At 33.9% G+C, this 25877-nt stretch overlaps 3 protein-coding genes across 3 annotated transcripts in view; all 3 read right to left on the bottom strand.

Moving 5' to 3' along the window:
* The window catches only part of LOC121222584 (disease resistance protein SUMM2-like), a 66575-nt gene that overhangs the window by 8348 nt on the left and 32350 nt on the right, over positions 1-25877 (bottom strand). The gene's annotated exons all lie outside the window — the stretch shown is intronic.
* On the bottom strand, positions 12726-18991 carry LOC121222583 (uncharacterized). The gene is made up of 2 exons (XM_041103622.1): positions 18745-18991; positions 12726-13958 (listed from the first exon to the last, which is right to left on the bottom strand). Exon 2 carries the CDS (start codon positions 13951-13953, stop codon positions 13321-13323), a length of 633 nt encoding a protein of 210 aa, XP_040959556.1. The 5' UTR covers positions 13954-13958; positions 18745-18991; the 3' UTR covers positions 12726-13320.
* On the bottom strand, positions 22503-23999 carry LOC107941481 (zinc transporter 7). Its single transcript, XM_016875049.2, has 3 exons — positions 23350-23999; positions 23122-23271; positions 22503-23037 (listed from the first exon to the last, which is right to left on the bottom strand). The coding sequence occupies exons 1-3, from the start codon at positions 23959-23961 to the stop codon at positions 22732-22734; spliced, it is 1068 nt and encodes a 355-aa protein (XP_016730538.2). The 5' UTR covers positions 23962-23999; the 3' UTR covers positions 22503-22731.

The raw sequence follows: 25877 nt of genomic DNA, 5'->3' as shown, positions 1-25877 counted from the left end.
TCACGTGACATTAATACTAATATATATATAGACCAGACACACTCATATAAATTAATCAAATAAAAGGAAAATGTGAAATAAGTTGTGCAGATAAATATTGAATACTAAACTTACCTTATTGCTGAAAAATATTGCAGGGTTATCATAGGCGCCCCCCTCGCCAACCACGTTTTCACTTGCATCACCACTTCCTCTTGAAACTGAGAAAGAAAATGTAGTCATTTTTGGACGCTCAGCTATCGTGATATTTCTCAGCTGTGGAAATTCAAGAGCTTGACTTCCCAAATAGAAATTTGTCAAGTTGGAACACAACTCAATTCTTATGGAGAAGAGTGCAAGAAATGTGAATTTATCTGTCATTGCTTCCTCCCTAACCACTTGTTCCATTGAACTGCATTCTTTTACTTTTATCACTTGTAGTTGATTGAGGCTCAAAAGCATAGACGAAGTAAATATGTACTTCAAGCTACTACATTTATAAAAATGCAACGAAACAAGGTTTTTGAATCCCAAAATTTCTTGAGGGTTTCTAATCCATATTTCTATTGACTTGGGAAATGTGTCAGAGATGTTCAAATAGTCTCCCTCATAGAATTCATCCTAAAAAAAAAGACAAAATAACACATTCAAAGTCGTGAGATTTTGTAAAGATGAGGAGACTGTAATATTTATCCAATCATCACAATTATGAACTTTGAGTGTTTGAAGATTAGAAAGAATATAGTCAAACTCCGAATCTTTCCTCCATATATGTTTAAGATTTATGGCACGATTCAATATCAGATTTCTAATTGGTGTGAGAGTCCCAACGTGTCCTTTACAAGGGACTACATATTTGAAATCAAAATCACGAAGCCTAAAACTATCCAAACTGTAAAATCTTCGAACGAAGCCTAAAACTATCCAAATTGTAAAATCTTCGAACGAAAGGAAATATAGAAGATCGAGAGCCACCACCACCACGCACTTCAAAAACTGTTGGTGCTGTAACTGAAACTAACAGATTCAGTGCAAACTTGTTAAGCAAGTCTCGAGACTTGCTGAGCAAACAAGAGAATTCGAGCAAGAGAAAGGAAGAAAAGATAAGAAAAATGAATAGAGAAATTGATGAACAAACTGAACTTCATTCATAAAATGCATAATGGCACAATGCCAATACATAAAACAGGCACGAAGCTTGTCAAAAACAGTAAGTAATTACCTAAACATCACCTACCTCCACTAATGACATGGAAACTTGAAATTTTGGCTTGTAAACTTACACAAAGTTGTGTTTACAGCTCATACATAAGCTAATTACATCAGTCAACAATCTAAATTAGTTAGAAATGAACTAAGATTACATTTCATTGACTAGGAATTACAAAATAAACAAAATAAGCTTGCATCAGCAGCTCCTGCATGACTTGGTCTTCATGGCCTGCATGCTGTCGAGTTTGCTGCATGCTGAACCAACTTCATCACTCCTCCTTGGTTTGCATAGAGCAAACACCTAGCTTCTTTCTTAGAAATTCGAACCTTGTGACACTAAGGGCTTTGGTTAAAATGTCTGCAAGTTGATCCTCTGAATTACAGTGGATCAGCTTTACTTCCTGAGCTTGCTCCATTTCTCGAACAACATGCAACTTGATGCTGAAATGTTTTGTTCTTCCATGGAACACTAGATTTTTAGCAATTGCTACTGCAGATTGGTTGTTACAGAAGATCTCAGTAGCTTCCTCTTGATGCACATTCAAGTCAGCCAATATTTTCCTTAGCCATATGGCTTGGTTGACAGCACTTGCTGTTGCCACATACTCTGCTTCAGCAGTAGATTGAGCTACTAGACTTTGCTTCTTTGAGCTCCAGCAAAACATGGCTGAACCAAGGTTAAAAGCATACCCTGAGGTGTTTTTAATGTCATCTATCGAGCCAGCCCAGTCACTATTAGTGTAGCCAACCAGCTTCAGATTTCCTTCTTTGTTGTACTTCAAACCATAGTTTAAAGTGCCTTTGACATATCTCAGCACTCTTTTTGCAGCTTGGAAATGCTTCTCATTGCAGCAATGCAAGAACCTTGAGAGTAATCCTACAGCATACATGATGTCTGGTCTAGTGGCAGTCAAGTATAGCAAGCAACCAACTAGACTCCTGTAGGTTGTTTCACAAACTTTCTTAAAATCACCTTGGCTCGATAGTTTTTCTCCAACAGCAACAGGTGTTTTAGTTGCCTTGCTGTTTTGCATAGAGAACTTGGTCAGAATCTTTGTGGCAAAGCTTCTCTGGCTTAGAAATATCTCATTCTGTACTTGAGACACTTCCATTCCAAGAAAGTATGACATCTCCCCAAGATCAGACATTTCAAACACTTCCTGCATATTGGTCTTGAAATCAGCCAGCACTACTCGATCTCCTCCTGTCACCAGAAGATCATCAACATACAGGGACACACTGAGTTGTATTTGTGTCCCTTGTTTCTTGACATACATTGTTGGCTCACTCTTGCTTCGATCGAATCCCAGATCAGTCAAGTAGCCATCGATTCTGCTATACCAAGCCCTTGGAGCCTGTTTTAATCCATATAGGGCCTTCTTCAGTTTGTAGACCATATGCTCTCTGCCAGCTATTTCAAACCCTTGTGGTTGTTCAACATAGATGTCTTCATCTAAGAAACCATTCAGAAAGGCTGATTTCACATCAAGTTGATGGATCTTCCATTCGAGCTGTGCTGCTAAGGCAATCAGCAGTCTGATGGTGTCGAGCCTGGCCACTGGTGCAAAGGTCTCCAGGTAGTCCAAGCCATACCTCTGACTGAACCCCTTGACAACTAGCCTTGCTTTCAGCTTGTTCAAGGTACCATCAGCATTCTGCTTGGCTTTGTACACCCATTTCACCCCAATCACCTTCCTTTTGGCTGGCCTTTCAACCAATTCCCAGGTCTGGTTCTTCTCAATCATGCTGATCTCCTCAGCCATTGCCTGCTTCCACCCTTGCTGAGCCTCAGCCTCTTCAAAGTTGTTTGGTTCAGCTATGGCTACATGAGCCCTTTCATAAATTTCAGCCAATGGCCTTGTTCCTCTGACTGGTTCATCATCAATATCCATTTCAGGGACATTTTGGTCTGGCTCAGCTTGGTCTGTTGCAAGTTCTTCAGAAACTTCTTCAGGTTCATGTCTTTCCCAGTTCCAACATGACCTCTCATCAAATACCACATCCCTGCTTACTGACACTTTGTTTGTTGAAGGATCTAAAATCCTATAGCCCTTCTTAACAGTGCTATAGCCCACCAAAACACCAGGTCGAGCCCTTTCAGACAATTTGTCCCTTTTAACAGCAGGTACATGTGCATAACAGATGCATCCAAAGACCTTCAGATGAGCCAGTGATGGCTTGAAGCTAAACCAGGCCTCGAATGGGGTCTTTTGATCCAAAGCCTTGGTTGGAAGTCTATTTTGAATGTATGTTGCAGTGTTAACTGCTTCTGCCCATAGTGCTTTAGGCAGATTCTTCTGAATCATCAAGCACCTGGCCATATCCATCAAACTCCTATTCTTCCTTTCACTTACCCCATTCTGCTGAGGTGTATATGTGTTGGTAAGTTGATGTTTGATGCCTGCCTTATCACAGAAGGCTTGGAACTGAGCTGAGGTGTACTCAGTCCCATTATCAGACCTTATGGACTTTACCTTGCAGCCTGTTTCAGTCTCAGCAGCAGTTTTGAACTTCCAAAACACAGTGGCCACCTCTGATTTCTGTTTTAAGAAGTAAATCCAGCAATATCTCGAGAAATCATCAATGAACAGTATGAAATACCTGTTTCCACTTAATGACTTAGTCTTCATAGGGCCACACACATCAGTATGCACCAGTTGGAGTTTTTCAGAGGCTCTCTAGGCTTGATTCGAGGGAAATGGGAGTCTGGCCTGCTTTCCTAGCTGACATACTTCACATACATCATCATGGTCCACTGAGTTGATGAAGTTTTCAGCCAGGTCTTCTCTGATCATTCGGGCCATCGATATGAAGTTGGCATGTCCCAGTCTTTGATGCCACAGCTTGGATTCATCTGAAGTGGCTGTGTAGGCAATGTCTGACTTCTTTGTCCAGTCAACCACAAAGCTCTTATCAGCCATGGGGACTGCCATCAGTTTGGATCCACTTGGATCACTGATTTGGCACTGGTGGTCTTTAAACACAACTGAATAACCTTTTTCCAGCAACTGAGCTATGCTGAGCAGGTTTCTGTCAATTTCAGGCACCAACAGCACATTTGAAATCACTTTGGTACCTGTAAGGGTGCATATTAGCACATCACCCTTGCCTTCAGCTTGAATAAAATGACCATTTCCTATCTTGACCTTAGTTCTGCAGCTTCTGTCTAAAGACTTGAAGATTGCAGCATCAGGTGTCATGTGGTTGGTGCATCCACTGTCTAGGAGCCAACCAGATGAGGACCTTTCCTGAGCAGCTGAGCATGACACAGCAAAAACTTGCTCCTCTTGGTCACTGTCCTCCTTAGCTACTCGAGCCTCAGCTTTCATCTGTTGAAACTGATTGTGCCTTGATTTGGCCTTGCTCTTACAGACTCTCTCAACATGACCCTTCTTCTTACAATGCTGACACACAGCATCTGGATTGAACCAGCATTTTTCTTCTGAATAACCAGCCTTTCTGCAGTGCTTGCAAGTCTGACCTTCTTTCCTTGCAGCATCATTCTTTGGCTTGTCTCTCCAGGCCTTCTTGCCTTTGTAGGTAGTATTTGTTCTTGCCTGAAAGGCACCTTCTTGGTGCTCCTCCGGTCTTCTCGCTCTCCTCTGCTCTTGAGCATATAGAGCATTGATCAACTCTGTCAGGGAGATGGTGGACAGGTCCCTTGAGTCCTCGAGAGATGAGATTTTTGCCTCATACCTCTCAGGCAGAGTTGCTATAACCTTCTCCACTATCCTAGCTTCATTGAACTGCTCTCCAAGGAGCCTGATGCTGTTAGCCACAGCCATAATCCTGTCAGAATATTGCTTGACAGTTTCTTCTTCCTTCATCTTTAAATTCTCGAAATCTCTCATCAAGTTTAACAACTGTTGCTGCCTTGTCCTCTCTCTCCCTTGAAACTCTTCCTGCAACTTGTCCCAGGCCTGTTTTGGTGATTCACAGGCCATAATCCTTGTGAAAATCACATCAGACACTGAGTTCTGGATGCAAGACATAGTCTTGTGCCTCTTGGTCCTTTCATCAGCATGCTGCCTGATCTGAGCCACTGTTGGATTAGCTCTAAGTGGCTCTGGTTCAACATCAGAGTTGACCACTTCCCACAGATCGAAAGCCTGCAGGTAGGTCTTCATTTTGACCACCCATATGTGATAGCCTTCTCCATTGAAGACTTGAGGTGCAGCTGGTGAAAAGCTTGATGAAGCCATGGATTTGTGTAACAGGTCCCTTAAGAAAATAGGCTCTAGATACCAATTGTTGGTGCTGTAACTGAAACTAACAGATTCAGTGCAAACTTGTTAAGCAAGTCTCGAGACTTGCTGAGCAAACAAGAGAATTCGAGCAAGAGAAAGGAAGAAAAGCTAAGAAAAATGAATAGAGAAATTGATGAACAAACTGAACTTCATTCATAAAATGCATAATGGCACAATGCCAATACATAAAACAGGCACTAAGCTTGTCAAAAACAGTAAGTAATTACCTAAACATCACCTACCTCCACTAATGACATGGAAACTTGAAATTTTGGCTTGTAAACTTACACAAAGTTGTGTTTACAGCTCATACATAAGCTAATTACATCAGTCAACAATCTAACTTAGTTAGAAATGAACTAAGATTACATTTCATTGACTAGGAATTACAAAATAAACAAAATAAGCTCGCATCAGCAGCTCCTGCATGACTTGGTCTTCATGGCCTGCATGCTGTCGAGTTTGCCAAGGCTGGTGGAAACTGGTCCATATCACCAAAATTTAATAACTCAAGTTCCTCTAAATTGGGAATGACCTTGAAACCAATTAAACATAAACAAGTTAGGCACAATGTTGATCTATATGCTTAAAAAGAACATAAGATCTACAATTTTGGTGTTTGATATCGATGATTAAATCTCAACAAAATCAATATTAAATCAAACCAATCCAAAATAGATGAATATTTTGTTTTAAGAAACACAATACCTTAGAAATAAAAAATGATAAAAATAAGCTGAAAGAAGTGCATAAAAAATTAAAATTAAAATGGATAAGCAACCACCGTTTCAAATAATATATATATCAACAAGAGATGGATGTGACGGTGGCTTAAATCATGAAAAGAAATATAGTTGTAATGACATACATACCTCTTCAACCAACAAAACTGGCTGCTCATTTCCTTGGATTAATCTAAGATGTTCCGAAGCCACTATCTTTAGCAAAGCAGAACAATCTGTTTTCAAATTTTTCAACATGGGCCAGACTATTGTATGTTGCGCTTCATAAAAACATTGGAGCTCTTTTAGGGATGTAACCTCAAGGGAAGACACTAGCGGAAATTAAAACCTCACAGGCTGCTCCTCCACTCCTTCCCCTTTCGATACAATCTCCTCCACTCCACAATTAGTGATGCATAAATCTTCAAGTTGTGGAAGATCTTTGGCTATTGACACTGGAAATAGATTTTTCAGACTCCCACATCCCTCAACTCTTATTTCTCGTAGATTTTGAAAAGAACCTGGTGCAAAGTTATTATGAAACATCATTTTCACATTTCTCAACTTGTTGATTGTCATCTTTTCCAACCTAGGAAATGCAACCTACATATAATTCGTGCCGGTACAAAAGTTAGCTCATATAATGCCCGACAAAATAACAAGGACAAATCAACAGAATTATATAAGAGCCTAAGAGTAATGAAATAAATCACCTTCTCACTGAAGAGAGCGTGCATGCCAGACTCATTGCTACTCTGACTAATGAATTCTATAAAATTGGGGCAACGCTCAATCCATAGCTCTTCCAACAATGGGAACTCGATATTATGGTTTCCTGAGCTGAAGAAGATGAGGTTTGGAAGACCATCTTTACACAGGGAGTTTAATCGAGGGAAACAAATCACATCTTTCCTTTCTTCTTCAATTTCCTCTATAAGTATTATGTCCCTTAAGCACTTGCAATCCTCTATCTTAAAGCATTGGAGCTGCACCAGACTTCTAGCAAGAGAGGGTGATAACAGATGCTCCAACTTGCCGCATCCTTTGATGATCAAGCTCCTCAAATTCGTAATCCAATAAATGACATGTCTGGTTGTGCCATATTATTTTGGTGTTAATGGAACACAATTACAAGCTTTCCAAGTGATGGAAAACAAATTGCACATATTTACACACAATTCTTTTTTTCTCTTAAAAATCTAAAAGGAGGGGAAAGGGAAAGATAGTAACATAAATTTGGAAATATGATTTTCGATTTGAAAGACAATTTCAGTTCGAATTGTGGGTTCCAATTTCATTTTCAGAATTTAAAAAAAAACATTGTTGGGTTTAAATTTTGAGTATTGAATTGATTTTGGACTTTCAATAAGTTTGGATTAGAAATTAAATTTCCATATGTTTTGAGTTTGAAATTTATTTTTGAGCCCCGAAAACTATTACATAATATTATTTATTTTTATTATTAGAAGTATTATGAAACAATGGGCATATAAATAAAAATTGTATAAGAAAATATGAATAAAGCCAAGCAAATACCTGTTTATTGAAAAGTTGTAGTAATTTGGAACTCATGGAACACCTTTCGTCTTGAGAGCAAAAGCTAATGAGTTACGGTAGATTTTTAAGTTTGATGAAGTATAATTCAGAAAACTCAATTTTGTCCATTTTGATATATTGGACATGCATACCATTTTTGACATGAAGTCGCTTTAAATGTGGAAGATCTTTCTCATTATTTAACTCCACAAATACATTTTTGATGCCTTCAAGTCCCTCTAGGCGCAAGTCTTCTGTTTTTATCAGCAACATTTTCAACCTATTCTCCAAATAAATGTTTGTACATAACTTGAGCTTCAATGTTCTTGAAAATTCATTATTTTGGACCCATACAAACCTATTATAATCACCTACACAAATATTGTATTTGTCCAATGTCTCAACGAATTGATGCTTTGGAATCATTTAAGCATCAAGAATATGAACAAATAAAGTAGTTAGACAAGGCAAATTGTTTAATTCGTCAAGGCTTGCATTTTTGCTCTCAGTTTCAACTACTCCTTCCTTTTCCCATTCAACAAAGCTTCCACCCATATATAATTCTTCTAATTTAGACAAACTTGATAAGACATTTGGTGGGATGATTTCGAGTTTTGTACACCAACTAAAATCTAACAACCTTAATTGAGTCAATTGTGCCATCTCCATAGGTAGTTCTTTGATACCTGACTTAGAAAGGTCGAGGATTTCTAAATTCTTGAGCTCTCCACGGATGGTTATGTCATCAACTGCACATTCTTTTAGACACAACATGTGAAGGTCCGTGAGGTGAATAATTGATTCAGGTAGGGATGGAAACTGCATTCCGAACAAATCTAAGACTTTGAGGCCTTCGGTTTGTTTGAAAAACTTAGGAGGAATTTTAACTGCACCGGCCATATGGAAGAAGGAAAGACCTGAACACTCCATCTCCTTTGGAAGGTTAGCTATAATCTGAGGACAACGTAAGCTGATCACACTCCACCTATTCATTTTCTCCTTATCGGACCACTCCTTTGGAACATGATCTCTCAAAACAATCATACGATAGTCCTTCAATCCAATAGCTAAAGCAGCATCCCAAACAACATCATGGATATCAAAGCGCTCATCATCATAACTATCAAGCAACAAGGCAGACGCTTTGAGATTAGCCACAACCGTCAATACTTTATTTCTAGCTTCTTCCATAGTTTTGAGACCATCAAATAAACCCAAACCTGGAGTATATCTTACCAAGTCCTCAACGAGACCATTATGGCCTATTACACTGCAATGCAAGAAAGTCAGCTTAACTTCCTCGCTTTCTAAATAATTAAAACACCACTCTATAGCTGAATGTGCCGCAGTTATCCCCGTGAAGTTGCTTGAAGAAGGCCTCTCCAGTTCTCGTAAAGCATTCTTCCATTCAAACAACCTTTTGTTTCTCAAAGCCCCTGCAACTGTCGCAATGGCTATTGGCAATCCTGCACATTTTTGGCTATCTCCATAGCTATAGGCTTCAAATCGCAACTTTCATCACAATTTCCAGCCATCTTCTTGAACAGGTCCCAGGCTTCCTTTTCGTTTAAAAACCCAATGGGAAAATTTTTCTGAGCATCCATCCCATTTACTAAAACATTGAGCTCTCTAGAAGTTAACAGCAACTTGCATCCCTTGTGTTCATCTCCCAAAGGAATCCCTACTTCCTCAATATCTAACTTTTCCCAAATATCATCCAACACAACCAGAATCCTCTTCTCCTTCATTCTTTCTAGTAGTCGAAATGCCTTTCCAACCATACTCTTTTATGGACATATAAATATTTAATATGTTTGCATTAAATGGGATGAATTGGTGCAAATTAGAGGTGTTCTGGGAGGGTTCGGGTAAAAATATAGGCCCGAAGTATGAGTTTGGATAAAAAAACGGGGCCCATTTAGAAAATGGGCTGGGCCTTGAGCAAAACTTTTTTGGCCTGGACCCAGCCCGGCCGGCCCGAATTATAATAAATATATATTGTTTTTAAAATACACTACATTTTACTTTTGTTTCACTTGACCACAATATAATGGAGTAATATAGTAAAAAAATGGAACAGTTTTTAAAGAAATGAAAAAAGAGAAAACAGTGTTGGATTAGGAAATTGAGATTAGTTAATATAGATTTAGTTAATAATGGTAGACTGGGATTTGTTTTGTGAATTATGAAGAGTGGAGAAGTTCATAGTTTCTGTCTAACTTTTGAAAGAAAACAAACAAAGTGGGAACAAAGTTTATGATTAAGACTGCTTTGGAATGAGATTAGAAATATAATTTGTTATTTTGTTTCTCAGAAGACATGAGAGATTTATAAGGTAACACTACTTGAGTATTCAATAACTTCAATCATAAAATATTTTATTTGCTCAACAGCATTTCCCTATTTTAATCATTCATTTTAAAATTTATATCTATATAAAAAATTCTATATAATTTAGATGTAAAAAAAATACTAAAATAGAAAATAAACTAGAAAGTAAAAAAGGAGTTCCTTTTTACATATCTCTCATTATTTAAGACCTTATTCACCTCTTTTCTTTTTTTCTTTTATTGAATTGAGAAATTGTTAGAGGAATCATTACTACATGGTATAGGAGGGGAGGTCGTAGGAGTTTATACTGTAAAATTGATTTTCGACGAAATGAAAAAGATATATGTTCGGTCCCTAAAATAATTTATTAAATAAAGGGTAAACTATAAAAATAGTCATTTTTGTTTGCCTCAGATTACATTTTAGTCACTTATGTTTGAAATGTTATGTCTTAGTCACTTACGTTTTCGTTTTGTTACGAAGTGGTCACTCTACCGTTAAACTCCATTACCTCCCTAACGTTAGTCCTACGTGGCAATCCAAATGGGTTTTAAATGTCAACTTGGATGTCTATTTGCTGGGATGAAAATAAGTTTGTAATTAAATAAATTTAATTTGGACTGTCATGTAGGACATTCAAGTTGGCATTTAAAACTCATTTGGACTACCATGTAGGACCACTGTTAGGGAGGTAACAAAGCTTAACGGTAGAGTGACTGCTTCGTAACAAAACGAAAATGTAAGTGACTAAACCGTAACGTTTCAAGCATAAGTGACTAAAATGTAATCTGAGGTAAACAAAAGTGACTATTTTTATAGTTTACCCTTAAATAAATGAATTATTAAGTATCCATGTATTAAATGCAGCTCTTGAAAGGTCATTTGCCAATTTTTTTATTTTTTTGTTGTTTCTTTCTTCAACCAACTATTCCTCATATAATATCTATTATTTTTGGAAATTTTATTTAAAAGGAGCTGCTAGAATCAAAGAAAGCACACCACTGCCAAAGTAGAAAAAGACATTCAATAAGGAAGGATGTTTTCAAGGCTTACATAGTCATAGGGGCTGACAGTATCCGGTTTCGTATATAATTTTTATAATTTATAAAATTTTAAATTAATAAAAGTAAAATTATACTTTGTTCTTCTTTAAAATGATAAAAAATTTTGATTTAATATTTTAAATATTATAAAAGCTATTAAATTATTTAAATTATATATTTTTACATTAATTCCGGTCTTTCAAAAACATTTTCTGACTCCGCTACTGTCAATATCATCTATGAGAGACACACTATTAATTGATTAATTTATATGTATGTCATTAATAATTATAAAAAATTGACATATATAAATATCTTTAATAACTTTTAAAATTAATTGTTGTAATTACATCTTGATAATTTTTAAAATTAAATACTCAAATATTAATTAATTTTATTTTTATTAAATTAAAATATCAATTATTTTTATTGGTTGCATTTTAATTCAAGAAAAACTTAAAAAAAAAACCTAATTGGTTTTCATTCCACGTTTCCGCAAGTCACAATATAGGGTTTTTTACGTTAATAATATAAAATAAATAAATAAATACAAAATAGGATAAAGAGATTAATATTTATGAGAATAGTCGAATGAAACGGTGAAATATCGGTGCCGCCTAACCAATCGACAGCATCACTTTATTTAAAAAAAATTCGGGTGCAGCCTGAGCAATCGGCCACACCAGGCTAAAATGAGATGATCTAAAAATTTCAGGGACCTTATATGGAAATTTTCCATTTTAATTGACAGTCGAAAAACTCTTCAAGGGTGCCGCCTGTATGACGGCTCCAAATTTTAAAAGGGTAAATTGCACCCTAAACCTCCTATTTATTATTAATTTTTATTATCTTTTAACACCAATAATAAATTGGCCTCTTATCAATTAGTCTAATTTTTTTTACCAAAAAGTATTTTTGAAAGTAAGTCGATTCCAACTCAAAATAACTTCTATTTATTTTTCAAACAAAAAATTCACATTATGTTTGACATTACAATTAACTATATTTATAGTAGTTTTCTTTTTCTCTCATTATATTTGAAACTATAAATTTAACTAATAATTATAATTTATACATAATAAGATTTTTCTAAAGCTTTTATAATTATAATTTTATACCGTGTACATAAATCAATTTGATAATAAAATTATAAATATTTTCTAAAAAGAAATAAAATTATTTCCAAAGGCAATCTATTTTTGGTGTTAAAGAAAAATAATAAATAAGGGGGATTTAGGGTGAATTTATCCTTTTTAAAGTTTGGTGCCGCCTGTCATGCGACACCCTTTGAATCAATTGCCAATGAAAACGAAAATTTGACATATAAGGCCCCTAGAGTTTTTAGATCATCACATTTTAGTCTAGTGTTGCCCATTGGTCAGGCTGCACCCAAAAAAATTTTAATAAAGTAATGAGATCCCTTTAAACACATGTCTCGCTCAAAAGGAAATTCTGGGTCTGTAGCAGCGTCACTCATGTCATTGATATCTGGGACCCATTGTAGGTACAAAAGAATATACAAAGAATGTATGAATTTATGAATAATTATTTGTACAATATAATTATAAATGAAAGAATGATGTGGAAGAAAATCCAAAAGAATGAAAGAATCAAACAAAATTATTTGTAAAGAATGAAAGAATACTAGCTCAAAATAATCACAATAATGGATTTCATTAAAATGATAATATTCAGACATGAGCCTATTTCACATAGACATTCTTACTGCATCTAGGCCAAAAGCAACAAAAGTGTTTTGAACATTACTCTAAATAAGCTTTAAATGATACAGAGATTTCTTCTACAGTCCGATTTATTTAGAAGACTCCCAAGTTTATAAAGGTGGATATCTAACAAGGTCTCTTCTTCAGTTGTTTCTTTGTATACGACGTTGATGTGAACATTTCCCAACATTTCTTCATTCATCGCATTCACCCTGATTATCAATATGATTGGGCAACAAATTTTCTGTATCGAACTTAACAATGCCCATACTGATGAGCCTTTCAACCACCTTTTAAAGGTAGGGAAATTTTCTATAGAATGCCCCGTAATTCCCGCATGGTAGTCACATTGCACATTTTTGTCGTACCATTTGGGGTACGGAGGTTGTAAAGGCTTCACGTAGAAAGGAGAAATAACGTGTGCATCAAATAAACTCTGATACAGCTCCCGATATGACATTGGGATTGGTGTAAATTGGGACTTCTCAATATTTTGCTTTGTGCCGGATTCTTGTCTCTGGGGGATCTAATGGCTAGAAGCAACCGTCCTTGGCTGGCTTGCAGTAATCGCCTTTGAATAACCCTCGTTATACCTACTCGCATCATTCACCTCATTTTTCCTCTTCTTCGGTGCTTTCGAAGTATTGATTTGGGGGCTCCACTTTTGCTCTTTCTGTTTGTAACTATCTCCAAATTGTTTTGAGAACTCCACTCTCGCCTGTTTTGCTCCCGCTAGATCATCAAGGACAACGGGATTAGTTAAATTGCCCTTAAGGTTGGAACCTGAGCCTGTCGCGAAATTCACCGATGTCGAGGTACTAGTCTGGTATTGTGGTCGAATGTTAACAGTTACCCTTTGTGGATATGTATTCGGTTGTGCTTGGATGTTTGTTGGGGTAAAGTTTGGAAAATGAGCAGGGTCTTCATTATCATCTCTAAAGTAGACCGTTTGGTTTTTTCCTTTTTCTAACCCTTTATCCAATAACTGGGTTAACTGGCTCATCAGATTTCTTTGGACTTTTAGCATCTGATCCTTCATATCTTGTTGAAATTTGGTCAATTGCTCTAGCATCTGTATTTGCATCTGCTCTAACCTCTCCAACCTTTGGTCTATTCCTTTAGTTTCTGTTCGGGTACCGCAAGGGTGTTGGTTTTCCATATTAACTGAAATAATTTTAATCAATTAGGCTCTTTGGTGGACTTTAATGTTCATGACGTAATGTAATGCAAATGCACGAAATGAATGCAAAAAGAACACTAGAGTCACCACCAATCCTTTTTGATGAGGTGTGATCGGGACACCTCGAAAAATGGTTGTTTTTTATAAACAATTTAATTTTATTAAAACAACGATTTTGTTCTATGAAATTCAAAAAAATAGGCTCGGGAGTCAGTTACGTACGAGAAAGGATTAGCACCCTCGTAACGCCTAAAATTGGTACCTAGTTGATTAATTAGTGTCTTAGTGTTGAGAATTAAAAACTTTAAAGAAATTTAAAAATACGATCTTTTATAAAAAAAACTTATATAAAACAAATTACCCATTAAGACCCTCTCATTTCGGAGAGATAAAATGTCACACCCAATGAGTTAGGGCATGACATTTCACCTCCTCAAAAATGAGCTTGTCCAAAAAACTCGTGCAATAAAATTTAAAAGGATATTCAATTGTTTAAGTCAGATGAAGAAATCGCAGCCCAATACGTTAGGGCACAATTTCTCAAAATTCTAAACATTGAATATTGCCTTTATTATTTTTTTAGAAAAATCCTCATCTCGAGAAAACAACATGTCATATCCAATGTGTTAGGACACAACGTATTGAATTCCCGATAATGAGCTTTTTATTTATGTTTTTATTAAAGAGCATTCTCGATTATTTAGATTCAACGAAGAAAATTGGATCCCAATACGTTAGGGCTCAATCCTCTCGAAGATCCCAAATACTGAGTATTGCCTTTATTTTCAAAATTTTCTCTTTTACGAATCTGGTAAAAATTGATGTAATGGAATAACAATTATGATAATGTAAGTAAAAATAATACGAGCAAAAACAAAAAGATAAATAAATAAGAAGACAAGTATATATATAAAAAAATCAATCATGTATACACAATAACAAGTAATAAACAAATAAAAACTAAAGCATTTAAAAAATAATAATAATAATGGACATGTAAATAAATAAATAAGTGAACACCAAGTGAAGCAATTATAACAACAAAGAATATCGATAAAAATTATAAAATATAAATATATATATATATCTATGTGAATCATAAAAAAAATAAAAATAAATATATAAAAAATATACATATTTTAAAATGTAAAATATATATATATAAGTATTTATATATATATAAATCAAAGATATGTATGTATATAATTAAATCTAAAATTAAAAAGGTACAAATGAGTAACTAATAATAATAATAATAATAATGAGATTAAAAATATTTAAACTTAGATCAATAAACAAATTGGAAATATAATAACAATAATAACACAATATAATAGTACAATAATGAGGAATAAATAAAATAATTGAGTTAATTAATAAAATAATAAAATAACAAAAAAGGACTAATTTGAATTATAAGGAAAAGATTTGGGGCAAAATCAAAAGTAAAATAAAAGGAAAGGACCAATCTGAACACGCGAATAACATGGAGGGACTGAAAGGGTAATTTTCTCTTTCCCCCAAAATGACATCGTTTTAGCGAGGACTAAATCGAAATCGAAAAAAATCACTGTGCAAAATTGAAAAAACAAAAATACTTAATTAAAAACATAAAGAAGGCGGAAGGGCTAAAAGTGCAATTAGCCCTTCCATCTTAAAACGTGCGGATCTTAGAGCAGACAGGTTAGGTTCGGGTCAGCCTCCCCAAAACGATGCCGTTTTGGCGCCTGTGGAGGCCGGATGAAACGGCGCCGTTTCCCACAGGCTATAAAAGCCAAAGTTTTTAGAATTTTTTCATTTTCACCCTCCCCCTTAAAACAACTAAGCAAAATCCTCTCTACTCCCCCACACTCCGGCCGAGCGTTCAATCAAAGGCCACTGTGTCGGCCGTCGATCGCCGGCATCGATGCCACCATGCACGGAGGCCGACGAGGGTAAAAAGTGTCCTTTTTTTAGATACTAACCCACTGAGTTCGGATCCGGCCTCAAAACAACCAAAAAACAAAGGGCAAGAGGCCATCAACATTCTCAACGACCGATTTTAGGCACCAGAGAAGAGGTCTCCGACGACAAAGACGCGGATTGACTCCGGTAGGTTCTTTCCCTTTTCTCTCTTTTTTTTTATATTTTCATATATGTAAAATAAATAAATAAAAGGATTATATAACCAAAATAAGTACCTAAAATGAAAAAAGAAAAAACCTTGAAAGTGTTGTGTTTTTTTATTTCATGCTCGTGGAAAAAAAGGGGGGAAGAAGACCCCGTTTACAATAGTTGTTATGGCTTTATAGCCATTTTTTTACAATATTTTTTGCTTGTCATTTCTCTGTAGGCAAGTGGGTGAAGTAGGCGCGGCGGTGGCAGAGCAGGTGGAGCGGCAGCGGCAGCAGGGGGTCAGGGTTCAGAAGACCCTAGGTGCGGCGCACCTAGGGTTTGACCCTTCTTCTGTTTCTGATTTGATGTTAGGCTTTAGGCTACTGTTAATCGGGCTTAGGGTTATTGGGTCGGGTATTGTAATTGGGCTTGGTTTTTAAATGTTTAGGGTCTGTTGTTTGGGTTGGGTTAGGGGTATTGGGCTAGGTCTTTTGGGTTTGGTTTTGGTTGTAATTGGGTTTTTGGGCCCCTGGTAAATTTGGGCTTGTACATATTTATTCTACAAGCAGTATTAAAATCTTTAATTTTTTTAAAATATTTTACTATACTTCTAAAAAGACATTTATCAACCTCTTGACTTTCCTTGTGGAATTTAAAAAATTCAATAATAAATTATGAGAAATCACTTAGTACACTGCCAATGGAGTTTTTAGACTCCACTAGCAGGACCAAGGGATTGACAAATGTTTTATAAGAGTATAATAAAATATTTAAAGGAAAGAGAGACATGTCAATTTTTTAAGGTTACTTGTGGAATAACAAAAAGTATTAAATCCTCACCCTATTTATATTCATATTTTTAATTTAATTTTTAATCTTAATTCATATTTTAAATATTATGTTATAACAAAATGAAAATTTATTAATATTAAGGGGAATGATCTACTTACACAATGTAAAAATTAAAGTAATTTTACACACTTCCGTAACTATTTATATGATTAATATTTTAATAATACAATCATTATATTTTAGGTAATAATACAAACCCAAAAAATAAACTTCGAAAAAAATAAATTCTCGTTTTAAACAAGCTGAGCTTCAGGCAAGATTTTTTTAGTTTGGACCTAACCCAAATTTAACTATTTTTTTGCTGCTGTTTACCGCTTTTACGTTGTTGTTTTTTGCTGTTATGTTGTTATTTTACTACTATTATTTAGATATTGTATAACTCTTATTTTATTTTTAATTTTACTATTATTTTAGAAACATTTGTTTGCTAAGTTGCAACTATGTTAATTTTATTTAAGTATAAAGAATTTTTTTAAATATATTTTCAATTCGTTGAGAAACATTTATTTTAATATTTTTAGAGTATTTGATGTATTATATTTTTTAAATTTATTTTTATATAAAAATAATCTAATACAGACGGGTTCAGATTTAGTATTTTTTATCTGGGTTGAACTTAAATAAAATTTTAGCGCATTTTTTTAGTTGAGGTGATCCGGACCCTAAAAACAAATCTAAAATTTTTATATTAACCCAACTTATGATTAGATCTACTACAAATCCTCCTTCTACAAGATAAAGCAGTACTCAACCTCTTAATAACCATATTGCAGTATGTGGAAGCCACAATTTGTTGATAGATCACAAACAAAAGTGCTTATGCAGCTTTCCTAATAGTCACCCCTTCTTATCCCTTTTTTCCACGAACTTTAAAGAGTGTTTTCCACAATTTTTAATGGATTTTAGTGGAAATATGTTTTCTTTTTAATTCTGAATTTTTATGTAATTTTATAAAGTAAAGATCAAATTAAGGCTAAAAAATTTATTTGATCTTTTTATATATGTCAGGTCAACAACACTAAGGGTAAATTTGAATGGAAAGATGAAGATTTTAAATCGAAAAAGTACAGGACTCGAAATCCTAAAGCTAAAATAGAAGGGCTAAATAGATTTAAAGCATAAAAGAAGTCCATTTTCATGGTTAAAACTGCCTGCCTAAGCTTATTTATACCGACAAGTATTTCAGAAGAGTAAGAGCAAAGCAGGGAAAAGAAAAGCAGATGGCGTACCTTTTGGCTGTGATCAATAACTTACAATTTTTTTCTTTTTTTCTTGTTCTTAACAGAGCAAACCCAGAAAGTAGTGATTTGAGAAAGATGACTTCATCATACTTTAAAAGAAAGGAAGCAGCTCAGTAATGACTAGCCAACAACCCTAAAATGTCGTATACCAAAACATATTTTAATGGGAAAATATTCTATATGCTATCACTCTAAATTCCGAATCTGATTATTCAATACTCACAACTTTGGCTTTTACCAACTAAGCAAAGTGGTTTTCTTTCTTCTTTTTTTCTCCTTTTTTTACCAACTAAACATATAGTCCTTGAGGGTCTCAACATATTGTTGATGATTGGAAAGGTATTTGATATGGTTTTTGATAGGAGAGATCGTATACTTTACAGCTTTAGTGACAATAGAGCCAACTAGGGTAGTAACAAACTCCATTGAGAGATCAAACAAGAAGTAAACTGAATAACCACAGCGACAACAAAGACCAAAACAAAATCAGAAGAAAAAGTTACAAATAAAACGAGCAAAAAGTAAAGCTTCCGTAAACCAAGAAGTAAGACCAAATCAACCAAAATGAAAGCAGATGGCGTACCTTTCCAACGTATAAGAGAAGGATTCAGCGATTAGTTGTCGCAGTTACGAACGAGCGAAAAGATAATATTCTTAACGGAGTAATGCGAGAAGTAATTTGACAAAGGGCAGCTCAATCTAAACAAAATTTGAAATGTAAACAATAGAATCCTAAAGAAACACAAATACTTGAGAGTGGAGCTTCGTGGATTCTTATCATTTGGTGGCTACAGCTGAAAAGTTGACAAACGAAAGCAACACTCTATCGCCAATTATTTTCCCTTTTGGTAAAGGTGACAAAAGAAGGAACACACTATCGCCAATTATTGTGTTTGAAATCAGCTTTTCATGGTGTTGGAAAAAAGCAATTAATCTAAATCATTCAGAAAAAAAATACAATTTACTAAACTAAAATTACTTAACTTGTCTGTCTAGATTTTATCTTTTATAAAATGGTGGTCGTTATATTACTTAAAGATTTAAACAATACGATGTTATAGAAAAATAGTTTAATAAAGAATGTATATGGATATTGCTATTATAAGTGAAAAGTTGTTATAGAAGATTAAAATAAAATATTAATATCGATTTTAGTAAAAAATTAATAATTACAACGAAATGGTGTCATAGTGGGTGATTATTATAAAAGATTGTATTCCCATATCTATATTTTAATATGTATTTAATAATTAATATTTCAAGGAAAATTAATCATATTTATATCATACGTAGTGTATTTATCCTTTGCTTCTCTCCTTTGCTTCTCATGATAGTTAAAGGCTTGTCAGGATATGCATCGACAGAAGCAAGAAAAGTAGCAAAAGTGATAAAGGATGAGAAGGATGAACGCGAAAGTGGATCATAAAGTTTGTCAAAATCACGGATTTGACTTAGGGTTCTAAACGTTCGAAAAGAAATTTGATTTTGACACAACCTGAAACGAAATTGAATCCAAGTCAGATAAAACAATTAAAATAAATAACTAAAATAAAATAATAAATTAAAGATTAAGGAAGCAAATAAAGAAGATAAATGAAAAGATAGAACATGACGTGTAGAAGTCCTAATAAGCCTTGGAAACACGAATAATTCATAACCTCCTTCAAGCGGCTCTAATTTCCCCTTCAAGATAGAAACCTTGGCAACAAAAAGTTTGAAAATGATCCTCACAATCTAAAATGATTGTTAAAACTCTTCTAAAAGAAACTCAAGAGAAATTCTTGAAAAAAAAAACCCAGAGAGAATTTATTAACTTAAAAGAGAAATAGAATAATAATGAATAAGGCCTACATATAGACTAGCTAAATAAATCTAAATAAAACTTTTAAGTATACTAGAACTCTAATTTAATCTAAATAAGAAGGAGTTTTAAATTGAATTTTCTTGTTAATATAAAACTCCTAAATAACTTAAAATACTTAATAATTATCAAAATTTTGGAATAAAATAATAAGATCTAACAACTATAATATTAGGCTCATATATAATAATAAAAATTAAGTCTAAAACCTGAACTCAATATGATTTAAACACGAATTAAAAGCCCAAAATTCGTAATTCCTGTCATAATCTCGTTCAGAAATTCTGCTCGCGCAATCTTCACTAAAACAGTCATAACTTGAGCTCCCGAACTCAAAATCGAGTGATACAAAATGCGTTTCAAAGCTAAGAGATTGATCTTCAAATGCCATGAGACATCTCAACCCAAAAATGCCAGAATCCCATCCAAAAAGTCATTGCAAGTCTGCTAATTTCCCAAGCCTGAAAATTAGCAGTTTTGATGATTGGAATCTAATAAATTTCACTTCATTCGTGCATGTATCAAAAAGTCATTGATATTGGGAGAAATTTTATTACTTTAATCTTTTAATTTTTAAATTTTAATATTTTTTTAAAACAAAAAAAATTGAATTTTCGAAACTAAAAGAATTTCTTTATCAATTAACTTTTTATTCAAAATAACATAATTTAACTGAATTTTGAAAATTACGGAGGCGAATCCAGGAGTTGACAGGAGCCCGGCTCTCTTAAAATAAAAAATTATTATTTGAACTCTTTAAAAAATTTTAAAATTTTAAAATAAAAAAAATTACACGTTAACTCTTCCAAATTATGAAAATTTAATTCTCACTATATCATTGTACTCTTTTAAAGCAATAATGATGCACATTCCTACCACTTTCTACAGTTCGCATTAATTTCTTTTTAGATATAGTGAGACTTAAAGTAAAGGATGCACTTTGCCACCACTTTCTAAAAAGCCTTCAATTGATTGGGTGTTTCTTTTTAGAAAGAAAGAACTTTTTAATATTATTTTAAGAATTAAAAATGTAAACTTAAAATTAAGAGTACAATGATACATTATATTTGCAAGCTATTCTAATTGGATTCAAAAAATCTTAAAATTTTATCAAAAATTATTGAGTAGAGCTAGAGCTATTGATTAAGCTGAATTTAAATATTGTAATACTTGATTCAAGTAGCCCACAAACCTAATTAAGCATTCCATTTAAATATTTTTTATTTATAAAATTACATTTTTATCCTTGATATATAAAAAGAGCTTAATTATAAATGAGTTTGATTATAAAAATTGATAAACGAGCTTAATCAGCTCAATTATGTTTTGAATCAAGATTGAGCTTAAAAAGTGATGTTTGAGTCAAGTTCAAGCTTGTCATTATTCGGGCTCTGCTGGGCTTGATTATACCTTTAAAGTAGATGTATAAAATGTTGAAAAAATTGTAACTTTTAGAAACTTTGAAGCATATTCTCAATTGGTATAAGTGGAGAATTGAATCATAAAATTATGATTTTATATTCTACTCCATGATACCTTTACAATAGTATATCGTATGCTCAAAATGGTTGAGTGATGAGCGAGAAATTAATGCTCAAAGTAAGTTACTTGTGAATATTTGTTGAGGAAAAGAAAAGCTTAGATCTCACATTGATTAAATACCAAATGTGAGATGTGTTTATATATGAGAACCCACTTGAAGGATAATTGAATGACTAAGTTTGAAACTTTGTCCCACGCGAGGGGGGTGTAGATCCGAACCCATCGGGGTTGAAGCGCACTCGCACTACATGGGCGATGTGAAATGTCTAGACCAGTCAATTGGGCCTGTGGATATTTTAAGCCCAACACAAAATTTATTTTTCTCAACAAATATATATAAAATCTAATTTAAAAAGGACATATATTATGATTTAATTGCTCATTTAATACAGATTTTGTATATTTAATTATGGATATTTTCAAAATTCCTCCATCTTGAATGCTTAAGAATTCTTCAAATTTTTTTACACTAAAAAACTCTCTAAAACCAAGTTTATTTTGCTCTCGAAAATTCTTCTCTTTTTCTCTCTATATTTTCCAATGTTCTGGTGATAGAAAAAGGCAAGGTTGTTCATTGGTCTCTGTAGAGATGCTATTATTTCGATCATTGTTTTGTTGTATCCTATTAGACAGTCTCCCAACATTTCACCAAGTACAGTAAGAGTAGACAAATCTATCTTAAGCAAACTGTGTAAAACAAGCCCCAACATCTAGAAAAATTTGATTCTTTATCCGATTTTTGGTTTTCTAATCTTATTTATTGGTTTTTAGTATTTGATATTTTAAATACAAATTATTTAATTGTTTATTTATAGCATAACTCTGTACTTATAGCTTGCACCAAAGAGACTTTGTGGCTATAAGCATTGGCTTAAAGACATCTACATCTGATGTAACATTAAACAGTTTAAATTATAATGATATTGACACAAAATTGAAGTTTGCATACTTTTCTGATATATATACTTTGTGATGAGCCCTGCAATATGGAGTAAACGATCTTAAAGATCAATGTTCAAGCCTTGTTGCCTAAATTCTTTGCCTAAATTTTATAATTGATTGAATAAGTGTTGATTCACTATAAACTCATCTGTTGAAACAAAAAAAAAGAAGAAGAAGAAGAATAAGATTAAAAAACTACAAAAAGACATGTATATGTTGACATGACTAAGCCCATTTTACCATCAAAGACATAAATCCAGCACCAAGTAAAACTGCAACATATGACCAAGCCTGGAGCTTCATATTTGTTTGAAGCTTAGGGCCCAGAAAATCAGCTGCAAGGAGATCAACCAGTGCCATGTAATTCAGCAACCCTGCTGAGCAAGCATTAAGTAGTCCCACCACCATAAGTGAAGTTGGACTCGTCTCACTGTAAACCTTGGACAAACCAATTCCCAGAACTATTCCAAGTGGCGTTGTGGCTGAAAAGAAGAATACCATGATTGCTTTCATTTTTATCTCATATTCAGCCTGCACATATCAAACATAATGTTAATCAATATTGTACACTAAATGGATGTTTGAATGAGAAAATAGTGCAATGTTGGGGGTTACCTGCAGTATGCATCCACCAAGTCCCATCCCCTCAAACATTTGATGGAAGCAAAGGGCAGAAATGAGTGATCGAATGGTGCATTGGTTGCCAGAGGCTCCCATGGCAAGGCCAATCACCACTGAATGAACTACAATTCCCAACTCTAATACCTACATTTAGGAAATATATAATGTAAAGACTTGAAAAGCAAAACCATCGAATTTGAGGATTCAAACATGTATATATACCTGAGCAATAACTCGATGCCTTAACAATTGTGATGATACGTCGTCATTCATCTCAAGTGAATGGCTATGGCCGTGTTCAAAATTATCGATTTGTACAACGTTCGTATTTTCCAATCCACCACCATTGTTAGCATCCGCCATTAGAGCTTTACCGCAACGTTTCTTGTATACACTCATTGCAAATGAATCCACCATAAGGGTCAACACAGCCGACAGCATTGCGACGAAGGTTGTGAAAGGGAACTTCCTCCATGGGTTTTCAGGCAAACACCCGGACATAAGGTCGTTAAAAGAATCCGGTAGCACGTGCATGTACCCAGTCGCTAGAATAACACCGGAGGAAAATGCCTTGACAATGGTGAACAAGTCCCTGTCGGGTTTAAGTGACGGAACCTGACCAGAAAACAATGGCAGACACACGCCAATCATGCTGGATAGTAAAATTGCGACAATGGCAATGATTTTTAGCTTCATGGATTCTCTGTAGTTATGGCATCCATTAGTCTTGGTCTCTGCTTCACATTGAGCCAATACAAGTGGAGTAGAAGATGAAAAGATGATGGAAAGAACAAGGAAGATTGAGTTTGCAAGGGATTTTAGAACTGATTTCATGGCTGCCAAGAAAGGTTTACAGTTACGTTGGATTGTGAGGCTTAACCACCTGGTTTAGAGGGAATGAATATATACATTTTATGGCTAAATATTACTCGTATTTTTTTTGCCTCATTTGTAATTTTTCAGATTTGGTGATATTATTGTGATTAAAATTTCTAATATGTCCTTACATCATTTTTAGAGGATCGTTGATTAAGTGGTAAATTTAACGAGAAATGTGATGGTATTTTGGTATTTTAGCCTCGAAATAAGGAAACCTGTGCATGGCGTGTGATATGTGTGACTCGCCTCAGACTTTCTCAACCTTTGACTTTTTTAATAACACTAAGCACACGTCAGACGTAAGCCATTTAGCTGACGTGGGATTCTTTTTCCATGTAACAATATTATTATAGTCAATCTTTAAATGTTGTCTTTAAAATATTTCAAAAAAAAAATGTTGTCTTTAAAACTTGAAACGATAAAATGATATTATGAAATAGTACTAGATTAACAATATTGCATCTTTATTTTAAATTATTCTCCCAACTTTAAAATATTTTAAACTATTTATCTCATCCTTTTATTATTGAAACTATTAATGAAAAATGATATTTTTAGAGAAAAGTAAAATGTTGTTGATACAACTTTTAAAAATAAAAATTAAAAATAAAGTGAAAGAGAAAATGAATGATAGTTTTTGTAATAACTTCGAAAACCTTGAAATCAATATTTTTACAATAATTATTTTTTTAAGTTTTTTATTTTAAATTATGTCTGATAAGATTTGACGTCTCATTTCATGATTTTAGCAACAGAAGAACATTATTGATATAATATTGATAATTTGGAAATGTAATTTACAATATTTTGAGTTTGAGGACTATTTTAGAAGAAGGACCATAGTTTGGAGATATTTGGTGCAATTAACTCTAATAATAATGACATGACAAAGTTTAAAAAGGTTAAGTTAGAATTTTGGAGATATATTGTTGGAAGAAAAGTCAAAACTTATAGACTATAAATATATTGAGATTAAAGGTAGAATTTTTATGGATAACTCAAGTTCAAATTCATAAATAAAAAAAATACATATAGAACCCTAAAATCAAAGAAATTTATTCTATGGAACAAATGTCAATAACCCAGTAAAAAACAAGTAAAAAGACACCATTTTGGAAAGGTAGAAATGGCAATGGAAACTTCAAAAACATAAAATAAATAGGTAACAAAATGTATACAAAAAATGTTTAATTTACAAAAAAAATTAACCTGGGATGAAATTAAATGGCTTAACGTTGCTGTTTGTCTTCTTTTTCTTCTTCTTCTTGCTGTAAACTTAGGGGGGAAATTGGCGGCGTTAGAGAATCATCAAGATAAATGAAGGATAACACTTGTTTTCCCGAGAAAACTTTTATCTTTATCTTCATTAATATATTACCAGTAATGCTTGTTAAATTTTAGAACATTCGGCACCATTATATTACCAATCTGAGTAATGTACCATTTAACAGCACTTACGTTCTTAACTTCATATATATATATATATGTATATGTATGTATGGTTGAAGCTGATTAAAGGGAATTCAGCTTGCATCCCAATGTAATGTACACAAAATTGCCTTACTTCATAATATTGTTAGTACATAGATTAACATAGCAATGGAACTCATAATATGACACCCAGATTTTATAGATTAATACATCATAAAGCTATTCAACTAATAGTACTTACAGAAGAGTTATCCCTAGGAGCATGTAGTCTGTAAAGCGAATCATATAAGCATTAGCCTCGTATGGCCAAAGTGTTCCCATATATTATGTTCTTATCTGGTTCTTAACACATTAAGCTTAACCGAGCCAAAATTGATCCTCTTCCTGTAATAAAAGCTAAGTTTGGGGTTCAAATCCTGACATTTATATCCCCTTCCCTA

The sequence above is a fragment of the Gossypium hirsutum genome, chromosome D10 (genome assembly GCF_007990345.1).
Source record: "Gossypium hirsutum isolate 1008001.06 chromosome D10, Gossypium_hirsutum_v2.1, whole genome shotgun sequence".
In the NCBI taxonomy this organism is placed as follows: Eukaryota; Viridiplantae; Streptophyta; class Magnoliopsida; order Malvales; family Malvaceae; genus Gossypium; species Gossypium hirsutum.
This window is presented reverse-complemented; position numbering and strand designations above follow the sequence as displayed.